Below are 13,059 nucleotides of genomic sequence, written 5' to 3'. Positions count from 1 at the left end.
ATCCAATGTTTAAGAACGTTCGAAAATTGTTTTCGATACGTTTGATTAAAAATACGAAAGTTGAACGTCTCGCGGAAGTCTGTGTCGCTAGTGGCTCGGTTGGAAAACAGCAGCCCGAACACGAAACCCTCCACCCCGACGAATGCAACGCGAGGCAGATCGAAATTTAAAACAAAGCACAACGTGGGCCTTCAGCTTCGAACGTGCCACGCCAATCGCGCGTCAAACAGGTTCGCAGGCGCAAGAAGAGGGCTTCAGGCTTCGAAGCGCGTACGCCGGAATCTCTTTCTCTCTATTTCTCTCTCTCGACACGCAAAACGAGGAACTCGATCGCAGAAAGCGACGTCGACTCGTTCGATAGTACTCGTCCGTTCGAGCTTCCGATCACGCAATTGATTGAGGATCCGGCTGGCACGGCCAAGTTGAACGCGCATGTCCTCACAGAAAGGCTTCTCGAGCGGAGCCTCTTGCCAAACAAGCGCCGGTGTTCGCTACCCAAAACCGAGCTAACCGGTGTTTCTCTGGCAAGCCATGCGGCTCGTGTCGCGTCATTTGTTCATTGTCGCACGCGCGGCTGCGAGGCTACTTTTCTCGAATTTACATTGTTCTACTTTCTGTCTGTCGTCCCCTAATATCCCCGGTTTGCCGTTGCTCCGCGTGCCCCCGCGCCTCGGAACGAAAGATCCGAAATATCTTTGGACACCACGCGTATCGCGTCTTTAGAGATGGGACTGAGAGATGGTTTGATATTGTGTGACGCAAGGAGTAATGCCTTGGATATTGGCTGACATTTGAAGGGGCTAGATCTTTCATTGTGTTCCTTATTTTCATATATACCGGCGAATTTCCAAGGCATCGCAGTGCCTCCAAATAGAGGCAGAAAGAGTTAGGGGAGAAGGATCATAAAAACTTAACCCTTCGAGTATGACGTACCAATCCACAAACCTTGGTTACTGTGTATTTTTATGTTTAGAAATTAAATTTTATCTATCCGTTTTTCAACATCTTTCCCGTAACGTGACTCCTTCGAAAATCACAAAAATTTAAATGACAAGTTTCTTCACATCACTTTTGAGATCGATATTTGCGTCGTACCTGAGGAGTTGACATGCTAGATTTAAAAGTATTTTTTACTAAAATTTTGTTACTTTTTTGCTTGAAATTATTCCTAAAAATCTGCCTTTGTCTCCAAGTTGTACAATTAAATTGTGATAGGGTGTTTTATGAATAGAAATAATGGTAATTATATATATTAGTAGTGGGTATATATTTGAGTATTCTAGTGTAAATAATAACTGTCGTTCAATCGTAGTTTTCAAGATATAATATTTCATCTAGTTTTTATTGGCCTGAAAACAAAACCAAAATAACTTAAAACTCTACTTTTTACTTATTGTACTATGAGTTGATTTGATTATATCTAGTGTATTGTAATGTAATAACTGTCGTACAATCTTATTTTTTAAGATCTAATATATTATTTAATTCTTAAAACCATTACTTTTTGCTTCTTGTTGTATGAGTTGATTAGGGTTTGTTTATACGATAGTGGGGATCAATAATCATTTTTAAATTTAAATTAATTGTAATTGCCTATTTGTTCTTATTATTGAAAGGTCCTTAATAACAGACAACTTGATGTTCCAATATTTTAGTAATTATATTTTGAAAACTAAAAGACACAACTGTTTTTATACCAAAATAGCCAGGAACATATCCTCCCAACATATTTCAAGCCCATTGAAACGAGGTCAATACTAATTTAAAGAATTACAACAAAAATATAACTATGTTATGTGAACATAGATTCGAAACAGTTTCGTTTAAATATTATAAGGGAATTTTGAAAATAAACAAGTCGTTATTTACACGATAATTATGTTACTCTAAACTTTATTCGAGTTACGTTTATTATTTGAAGATTTGCAGTAGATAGCTCAGAATAGTGAAAGAGGATAAATATATCCTTTTGTCAATGATGCAATTAGGGAAATTACACACTACCACGAAATCCGTATAATGTTTACTTCAATTTTTGAATGGTGTCGAGTTTGTAAAATGGAGAATTACTCGTAAGCGAATAGTCTTATCATAAATTTTTAATGAAACCTTTTTCAACCTAAACTTCATTTTCATCTTATTTTTTTTAAAATAACACCCTATATAAGCTTGATAGGCTAAGTTGGAGATACCTTGAGGACACCTTTAGGTTAGTTAGCATCTTTGAAAGTTTAAAATATATATATAACGAATGGCAGGATCTATTAGAAATTGCTTTTATTTTTAGAATATCGTTGATATAAACGTATTCTTTTAAACTTCTCCATCGTGAGTTTCAACTTAATTACTAAATAAATTCTAGTTACAATCAAATAAGTTTCTAATCTTAAATTCATGATTAAAATTGACAGTCGTGTATCAATATATTCCAAGACATGTTTAGGAATGATTTGAGACTACTAACCTACGGGATTTGGTCACTATCAAAGTAACATTAATTTATTTCACTGTTCTTTCATTTTTGAAACACAATTAGTAGATCTTCAAGACATGAAATTTCAAATCTGTGTGTAATTAGAATGGTGGAATGATAATAATCCAAAGGAAAACAAAAATCAATAAAACTAATATATTTCCTTGATGTTTGTCATATCCACTGTTCTGCATATTTATTTATAATTTCAAGTATAGTAATAGTTTTTATAAATCATAAATATATGGAACGTTTCTTTCCATACAAACTTTCCTAGTACACTTTATGATTAAAACCAAAATACAAGTACTATATGTTTCTTTAACAAATTCTTAACTTTCTAGTTCCAAATAACTAATAAATTTTTAGGTAGTCGAATAAATATGTAAACGATCTCACAGTTCTCTCAAATCTTATTTGAAATACTTGTTGTTTCAAATGAATAGATATTTCTCAGTTATTTCCAAATAATATTGCAGGATACAAAAAACTAAAATGTTATTTGAAATACTTATTTCTTATGTAATTTGTTCGGTTCTGTGTGTCGATATACACAGTGTCCGTAAAATAAGCAGTAAAACATAAAGAACATATATCCTAATATATGTAAAACTAAAAGATAAAAAAACATAAAATTTATTCAACTATTGCAATCTTTCCACTAATGTACAACTTTCAAGATATGATACTTGGGAAGAAAACAATTAAAAAATCATTATGAAGAAAACAATTATGACATGTTTTGTCCATTTCTATTTATAAGATATATTATTCAAAATTGGTCGATTTACAAAATCTTTGTATATCAATTGCATTGAGTTTGATACTTGTTTAATTATAATTCAAAACTTTTCAAAAGTACAAGTAGCAGTTGTAGTTAATACCAACCGATAAACATGTTTCTTATTGTTAATTGTCTTGTATCTTAAATTGTTACTTTACGGCATGTGCCAATTTGTGAAAGAAAGAATAATAGACGACCAGGTTTTCATTCGTTTCATGGAACATTTCACGGTAATTATTTAGACTAGAGGGCTTCTTACCAATGTCGATGATATTCAAATATGTTATAGAAATTAACATTCCAAACAAGTTTTTCTTATACATATAGTACACGCTCGGCTTTAGTTTCCGAGATATTTGCAAAATTCTGCAGTTATTATTACGTTGAATTGACTATACAGGGTGATCCAAGTAATTTGATTATTTTTACTATTACTGGTGGTCCGTTCGATTTGTTTTTTCGTAGTATAATATGGTTTAGGGAGAGCTTTGAAATGAATATTCTTTTGTTGCTAATTGTTTTCTTTTGGGTAGTTTTCAAGGCGACCTATAGTTTTTTTTTTACACTTATCGCTCAGTTGATATTAAGACGAATTCCGCAAGTAGCATTCTTTTTCTATTGAAAAAAAATCAAACGTTAAGGAAAATTCCTAGTAGTAAGAATAATTAGTACAAAATTTAGTATATTCATCTTAAAGCTCTCTTCAAATCAAGTTATACTAGAAAAAAAACACTTTGAACAGACCACTAGTACCAGAATAAATTATACCGATCAAATTACGACGTTCACCCAGTACGTACACCATTCAATGTAGTAGTAACGATAGAATTTTGCAAATATCTCCGAAACTAAAGCCGAGTGGTGATTACATGTATGTATAAATAACTTGTTCAGAAAAATTTCTTCAGAATGTTGAGTTCTGTAACATATTTGAAAATCATCGAAATTAGTAAAGTACACCCTATTCTAAATAATAACTGTACATTTTGTACACAGGTCACAAATCAACAGATATACATATTACATGCATAACACGAACGTTATAGAAATAGTACATAACATACAATTTCCACACGATACTGTTTAATATTTATTCAGTCATGTACGTTTTTCGAATAAATTTTTACACAGTTAGGCTACTCCTAATAACCAACAATGACTGTTCGGATGAATCGTTCGAACAAAACAATTTTATCCGAATGATCATCTAGATGAAGATTGGCTCAAAGTTACTTCAATAATACTCAACTCTGGCAATAAAATATCCATACGCTTTTGTTTGATTCACATGTTATTTGTGAATACTGTTGGGATTGTGTTTGGTTCATTCTAAACAATTCTAACCAACTCATTATTAATTCAACAAATTTATTTCTATTTTAACAATGAACGTACGTAGATATTTCTACATGTGTTTCCTCACAACGCCATTACACACTACCGGCGACTCTACCACGGGATTCCCCCTCATATTCCCCGTTCCAACGCTACCAACTACAACCAGGAAAAATAACTACACATTAACCCCCCTAATTTTGACTGATTTTCAGTCTCTAAAATTTTCCTTACATTATTTAACAAACTCGGTCCACTTAGAGGTTTTGTCAAACAGTCGGTCGTCATTTTATTCCCCGGTACATGCAATACCTCTAAATTTTCCTTAATTACAGTTTCCTTTATATAATGACACTTTCTATTTAATAAATACGTCATCGAAATGGTCCCATCACTACTTGCATCCGCGCAGGCAAAATGATAAAAGTAACCGAAAACACCCGGGGATATTCAATTTTCGGAAGCTATTTTGTGTTTTATACGATACTTATTTCTTCGATCAAACAGATTCTGTCGATCTGTTACAAAATTAAAATTGTTTTTAAGTATAGCAGGTGCAACAGGAACGCTGCAACGGCAATACCGAATCAGCATGTGACACGAGTGAATCTCATTTTTGAGTCTGGCCTCGCAGCTGGAAAGAATCCACATATTGCTACCGATACGAGTACCATGCGAAGTAATAGCGAATGCGCTAAGGCGAATCTCAAGCAGATCGATCGAATATGATTTGGATTTGATGCCATCAAAAATACTAGCTATTATTCCTCTATATAAGACGTTTTATTCCTTCGTGTTTAAATAAACGTTTAAAAAATTAGTGAGTTTCGATCCGCTCGTCCCGATCGAGACTGCTTTGGATCGACGATCGATACTTTATTTGTCCGCCTCTATACACGAAAACTCATATTCAGGTGCTTGTATAAGGATCGAGAAGATCATTATCGATGTACACTTTGTCTGTTACGAAATCGATGTTTACGCGCGTCGACGTGTCAAACTTTATATCGACATGCTCTACACTTTTATCTCGATGTTGACGAACATTGCGCATACTGAATGGTATGATCAATATTTTACGATGCAAGTGTCTAAAGAATCTCTGTCTTTACGTGTCAGTGTGTACCGATTGTATGTCGTTGCCCCGAAATGTTAATTTTCTGGCCTCTTAATCTTCGTTAATGTTATTGTGATTAATTTCTAAGAGGATTTTAGAGTAATCCGTTGGCATGAGGCGATGTTTAAATGGTTAAGTAGCGTTATTAAGCAGCACGTAATTTCGTTGTGCCCCCGTTTTGCTCAGAATTTTTCAAAATAAGATTCCTTATGATTTAGAGGTATATTTATTATTTAAAACGACAAGGGGGAAGGATAGATCTCTAGTTTGTAAGAATACGCTGGACCGTGTCGCGTGTTTCAGTTGTTTATTTAACCTTTTGCGTGCTTTAATTAAGATCGTTGTACTAAATATTACCCGGTTAGTAACGCAATAGCTAACAGGAAGCAGAAAAAGACGAAGAAAAAGACGATTACGTTGATTTTTTTTTTAAAGCTTTTCTCCCGAATTATCTAACGCTTAAGCTTTTTAACACTTCACTACGTTACACGTGCTAAAAGAGTTAACCCAATTATTGTCTGTCGGAGCATTTGGTCGACAAAGTGTGTGTTATTTTTATCATCGACGTTGCGGCTTTTGCAGTTACGGGGAGAGTTAAAATCGTAAGTGATAGAGTGAAATAAGTTATTGTAATTTACATATCGTTGCCTCTGCGGAGTTGATAATTTTCAGATAATAATAATAATAGGATTATCGAAGCCGACATTAAAAGTAGTTAAGAGCCGTTTAACGATAAGCGTAGTAGCGAGAATGCAAAATTGGTAATGAACCGAGCGTCCAGCATTTTATAAAAGCTCAGCGTGTCCGTCGAGACGAATGCTGTTATATGATAAATATTTATTTGCCACTTATTAATTTTTTATCGGAATTAGTACGATAGCGATACGAGGCTACGGAGACTATTCTTAAGCAGTGCTTAGCTATGAAAAGAAAACAAAAAATGGCGGCAATTGAACGCGTAACATCGATGTTCAGGAACGTAGCGTTAAGGAATTTAATATAATTTGGTACAAATACCGCGGTGAAATTTTTATCATCAGCAAGCAGCGTGTGTAATAAACGAGGCGAAAAAATAAAAGCGAAGAAACGTCGCCAAAGAATTGCATTTCGTGCCATTTTAGGAAAATTATACTCTGGTCTAGTAATGGAGCATATATAGGGCGCTACTCTTTAAATCATGAAATAAACTCGGAATGTAAAAGTCCAAAAGAATGTAAAAATTTCATTGGTTTCTACAAATTTGGACAAATGATGTGGTATACTGCCCACGCGAATTTTCTAGAGCGCTGAAAGTGCCGTTTAAGGATCGCGTTAAAAGTTGAAGGTTGCGGTTGCAAATGTTGAAGTAATAAGGTTGTTGAACGTGTAGGATAAACGTGTTCAGAATCAGGGACAAGCGAATAATAAGGGCATGTTGTAATTTAATGATTGTTAATACTATTTAAAATGGTGTAACAAGTTGCGAGCCTACGTTGTACGATCGCAATTTATTTGTTAACGCGAATATAATACACTATCAGACGCAAAAGTGATAATTTGTTGACCTACCTCAATGCAAATATACATATATGTGTACGTGTACGTTTCTCCCTCCTTTCTGTGTCATTCCGAACACCATGCGGATAAATCGAAACAATACTTTCGTCGCGCGAACGACTATTTTAAGAAGAAAGAATTGTTAACGACTTCAATCGAACGTTTTAGAAGATACTGCGTTCGAAATAAGTTTTTCCAAACAGCGAAGGCGACGATGATCGAAGGCCTAGATCGGCCTTGACGATTTGCAATAAAGTTTACATGTCGTTGGATCTACTTTATTGTGTTTTTCTTAAATAAATATACTTGGCTATAGGTGTTAGAAACTCGAAGGAATGATTCTATATGGCAAAATTAGACTAAAATCAAGAATTACGAAATTGAATAACAAACAAAAATTTTCGAGAAAACTCCTTCTATGAAACAAAATATATATGTATATATATAATTTCTGCTAATCACTTTTTGACTATAAATAAAATATTTATAAATGTGTCTACATATTTACGTGTGTACGCATATGTGTATGTCTGTTAACACGATTGCGTCTAAAAGGCTAAATAGATTTCAATGAAACTGTATATTTTAAGTATATTTAATATTTATATCTATAATATATATAATTTAATATTAATTATATTTAATTTAAATATATTTAAGTTTTATATTCTCATCTCAAAAGAATAAATTTTGAATAAAATCGATCCATGAATGATGCTCATTCGTTTTTGTAATTTTTAGTTTTCCTAATATATATTCATTACCTGCAAACGTGTAAAATCATGTCTGAAATAAGCTATAAAGAAAATTAAATTATACAGGATGTCCGGCTAACCTTGGGAAAAATTTTAATGGGAGATTCTAGAGGCCAAAATAGGACGAAAATCAAGGATACCAATTTGTTGATTGAGGCTTCGTTAAAAAGTTATAACAGATAGAAACATTTCGGCCACACAGTATATTTTCGGTAAAGAATTTTTTTTTTCGAAAATAGTTAGGGTTTCGAGGGTATGTCTATTGACCAAAAATGATTGTAATTAACCCCTGCAATTGAAAATAATTTTTCCAGAATGATTTGAAACTTTTTAATTTCGCCAAAAAATTTCAGCACCTACCCTCTGTCGATTTTTCTTAAAAATTCGTTTTTCAATTTTAATAAATTTGTTTGACGTCCTACAGAGATTTTGTTTAGTACTTTTTTGTGGGTATCCATGAGCTCTACTTCCATATTAAATTTCAATGAGATACCTTTACTATTGTAGCAGTTATGGCCGTTTCAAAATTGGACTAGTTTTAGGGGATTTCTTTTCACTTTACGGTGTCAAGGAACAACTTTACGAATACTCCAATCTGTTCAGAAGTTATGACGTTTTAAAGATTAGCGTGAAATTTCGAGGTAACATTTCTGGTCAGAAATTATATTTTCCGAAAGGAATTTGTTGTTCGAAAACGGTTAGGAATTCAGAGGTATGTCTATTGATAAAAAATGATTGTAATTGACCCCTGCAGCCAAAAATAATTTTTTATAATGATTTAAAATTTTTTTTCGTTGGAAAATTTAGGCACTACCCCTGTCGATTTTTCTTAACAATTTGTTTTTCATTTTTAATAAATTTGTTTGACACTCTACAGAAAAGTTATCTAATACTTTTTTGTAGGTACCCATGGACTCTGTTTCAGAAAAAGATTTCGATGAGATACCTTTACTATTATAGGAGTTATGGCCGTCTGAAAACTGAACCAGTTTTAGGGGGTCTTCCTTACTTTATGGTGTCAAGGAACAACTTTTCACTATTTTTAGAGTTTTTACATATTCTCCACTAAAATACGCGTTGATTGCATTTTGAAAAATGAAAATCCTCCAATCCATTTAGGAGTTTATGACATTTTAAAGATTCGCATTTTCAGGGAAGCATTCTCTGGCTTCAAATTAGATTTTCGGTAAAGAATTTTTTTTTCGAAAGTGCGTAGGATTTTGGGGGTATGTATATTCATAAAAAATACTTGTAATTGACCCCTGTAACTAAATATAATTTTTTTAGTATGATTACAAATTTGTTAAGTTCGACTAAAAATTTCAGTACCTACTCGAACTTTTTGTTCGAAAGTGGATAGGATTTTGGGGTATGTATATTCACCAAAAATGCTTATAATTGACCCTTGTAACTAAATACAATTATTTTAGTATAATTTGAAATTTTTTAATTTCGTCTAAAAATTTTAGTACCTACTCGAATTTTTTTCTCGAATGTGGATAGGATTTCAAGGGTATGCGTATGTATAAAAATGATTGCAATTGAGCCCCGTAACAAAAAATAATTTTTTCAGAATGATTTAAAATTTGTTAATTTAATTTTTGTATAACTTTTTAATGAAGCCTCAGTCAAGAAATTGATATTCTTGATTTTCGTCTTATTTTGGCCTCTAGAATCTCCCATTAAAATTTTTTTTAGGGGTGGTCGAACACTCTATATGTATAAATAATGATAGGCTCGAATTTTATTTTTTTCTCGTATTTTCCGCAATTAATAATTTGGACACATCACCCAGAACTTTTGTCATTTTTATTTTCGTCTTATTTTACCATTTGGAATCGTTTAAATAATTCATTACGAAAATATCCTCACTATTAAAATTAATGCATAATATCACTACCGAGGCAAGAATTAATTGTAAAAGAAAAGTGAATCAAGATTAATTTGTTGTTACGTCGTATCGTCATTCGCAATAAAATTTATATCATTTGATCTACTTACCTATTCTATGTTACACCTAAGAAGAATAAATTAATTTATTTATAATTTCGACGAGTATAGAATCGTCTGGAAGAAAAATCAAGGATTGGACAATAACTTTAGATTTATTATCGCAGCTGATTACTTTCTTTCCAACAAAGTTGTTAAGCGTCGCGAGGTTCGCGAAGCGCCATGCTTAATCTGAACAACATATAATCCATCGAAGACGCGAAGGAGTATAGACAGTCTGGAACTGGTGCGATTTCAATTAACATTTGTCGACCGTTTCTATTCTTTCTTCATACAATGACCGCATTTTCTACAGAAATCCGTGTTCTCCTTGTCGCCATCGTTTGTTTTATCAGGATCTTCGTGTTGGTCGGGCACAGTTGACAAATCACCGGTGTATGGACGATGACCAATCGCGCCTATTGTTTCGCTTCTGGGCAGATTTGCTTCGGTCGTAACCATGGACATTAAATCGTTCGAGCAATCTTGAGGAACGATCTTGACAGAGCCGTTCGCGACTCCGTAATTCGAGTGAGTCTTGGAGTTCTGCTTTTTCAGAGATTTGTCCACCTTCGAGGCATCCGGCGAGTCCTGTTGGGCCGTTGAATGTTCGGCAGAAACATCTAACGACAGAAAGTTTAAGAGAGGTTACGCCATTATAGAAAGTTGAAGAAATCGATTTCGTAAGAAATTTGTTTTCATGTGTAATTTAGTCCTTTCAGCGCGAATAACCGGTTTTGTATAATGGATGGAAAATAATAAAATTATTGAAACGAGGTATTTTTATTTTAACTTCTGAAAATGTATTTGACTGTTCTAACGCTTCGACTATCGAATTTGATTTTTTTGACGATAATATAAATTTAAGTTATGTAGAAAATTTGTGGCATGAACTAGACCGCAGAATCATAAAAGCTACAATATTATAATTTACAAGGATATTAGTTAAAGATCATTTTATAGTAAGACGTTGTAAAATATTTATAACTATAGACCTATTGCAATGATTTATATTAAAATATTTTAAACATATATGCGGCTTGACTAGACAGTTATTATATATTTAATAAAAGAGCAAACTTTTATAGTAGAATTTCTTGTTAATAGTGTACCAATAATAATAAAATTATTAAATATAAAAAAATCGTCAAAGACCTTATACATATACTTATATTAAATGTTCTATAAAAGTATTATATTTAACAATGAAAATATCAAATAGCATTAGTAACAGAAGCTGTATATTTTAGTGAGCCAAGAAGGTTACGAAAATTTACAAAACAAAGAGTAAAATAAAATGAATGTACAATAGTTGTACGTTATTATCTAACAAAAAATAATTAAAAAGTCTGCATTAAATTTGACAAACATAACTCTTGTAAATTATGTAGAGATAAATTACGTGCATAAAATATATTGTATATTTAAAACCATCGGAGGAAGAAGATTTATTATAAATATTAGGTGTACAAATGAATAATCCAAATTATCTTAAGCAGTTATAAAATCAAGTTTAAAGTCAATAGATTTTTCCGCTCTTTTGCGGTCATATAGTGTTGACATATAGCTAGTTACAACAAAAAATAGTTTAGCGGAAGGCCCAACATAACCTTCAAAAGTATTCAATTCAGTAGAGTCGAAAATGGCAACAGATAAGGTGCATATCCAACACTGCATTCTTTACGAATTCCAACAAGGGAAAAATGCTGCAAGAGCATGCAAATCGATTTGTTCCTTTCTCGGTGAAGGTATTGTATTATATGATGCGTGCGCATTTTGGTTTAAGCGGTTTGAAAGCGGTGATTTGAGTTTAATCGACAAACAACGTCCTGGAGGCCCTTGGAAGTGCGACAGCGATGATTTGGAACAACTGCTCGCTGAGAATGCAGCACAAACGCAAAAAGAACTTGCAGAACAGTTAGGAATAACCCAGCAAACGATTTCCAAACGCCTACGTGAGATGGGAAAGATCCAGAAAGAAGGAAAGTGGGTTCCGTATGAACTCACTGCAACCAACAAAAATCAACGAGTGGCAGTGTGTCTTTCTTTTTTCAATAAGCAGCGGCGAAAGTCTTTCTTGTGGAAAATCGTTACGGGCGATGAGAAGTGGATACTCTATGACAATTCGAAACGCAGAAAATCATGGGTAAATCCCGGCGAAGCATCAACATCGGTTGCAAAACCCAATCGCTTCGGAAAAATGGTTCTTCTCTGCATTTGGTGGGATATCAAGGGCGCGGCTTATTATGAGTTGTTAAAACTGAGTGAAACAGTAACTGCGGACTGCTACCAACGTCAATTCATCTGCTTGAGTCAAGCATTAGAACGAAAACGTCCGTATACTGACAAAGGAGAACGTCCAGTGAAATTGTTGCATGACTACGCCAGGCCACATATTGCTTTTCATACAAAAGACACCATAATGAGTCTTGGCTGGGACGTTTTGCAGCACCCGGCGTATTCACCAGACATTGCTCCCTCTGATTATCACTTGTTCCGGTCGATGCAACACGCCTTATCCGATATGCACTTCCAATCACTGGATGAGATCCGAAAATGGCTTGACGACTTTATCGGGCCCAAAAAGATAAAATTTTTCCGAGATGGAATTCATCAACTGCCTAAAGATGGCTTCAAGTTATAGAAAGTAACGGCGAATACTTTGATTGAACAATTCAATTTACTTTCTTTTAAAATAAACATTGAATGTGGCTGGAAATATTGGATTATTCATTTGTACACCTAATAAATAAATACAGCTGTAGCTTTAAAAGTGTTTTCATACAAACAAATATCACGTGCTTCAATAAGTTGCGAACCACAGGTATATATTACCACTGGTATTTATACCCGGAGAAATAAATGTCAATTTTTAATAGCAATTAATATTGCTTGCCATTATTGGATTGATTGGTGTCGGATCCAGTTTCACCGGTCCCTGAAGAATCTTCGTCTTCGTTTAGTGGCAATTCAGGGGACATTTCTATGGCTGGACGACAACAGGCATATCCCTAGGACACGAGAAATGTGTTTTATTAATATTCTAATCGAAGTAAATACCAGGCTTCAA

General features: G+C 33.6%; 1 protein-coding gene across 4 annotated transcripts in view; it reads right to left on the bottom strand.

Moving 5' to 3' along the window:
• Positions 1 to 10,121: 10,121 nt before the first annotated feature.
• LOC122400372 (histidine decarboxylase) overlaps positions 10,122 to 13,059 on the bottom strand; it is a 39,896-nt gene continuing 36,958 nt past the window's right edge. For all 4 annotated transcript variants that reach the window (XM_043401807.1, XM_043401806.1, XM_043401809.1 and 1 more), the window contains 2 exons: positions 12,886 to 13,000; positions 10,122 to 10,612 (listed from right to left, as the gene is read on the bottom strand). In XM_043401807.1, coding sequence (XP_043257742.1) covers positions 10,269 to 10,612; positions 12,886 to 13,000 — 459 coding nt within the window. In that variant the 3' untranslated portion in view covers positions 10,122 to 10,268. The remainder of the gene's footprint in view (positions 10,613 to 12,885; positions 13,001 to 13,059) is intronic.

The sequence above is a fragment of the Colletes gigas genome, unplaced genomic scaffold (assembly GCF_013123115.1).
Source record: "Colletes gigas isolate AHSC1104 unplaced genomic scaffold, ASM1312311v1 Colletes_gigas_Sc00017, whole genome shotgun sequence".
NCBI classification, from domain to species: Eukaryota; Metazoa; Arthropoda; class Insecta; order Hymenoptera; family Colletidae; genus Colletes; species Colletes gigas.
Note: the sequence above shows the minus strand (reverse complement) of the source record. Positions and strands in the feature narration are given on the sequence as shown.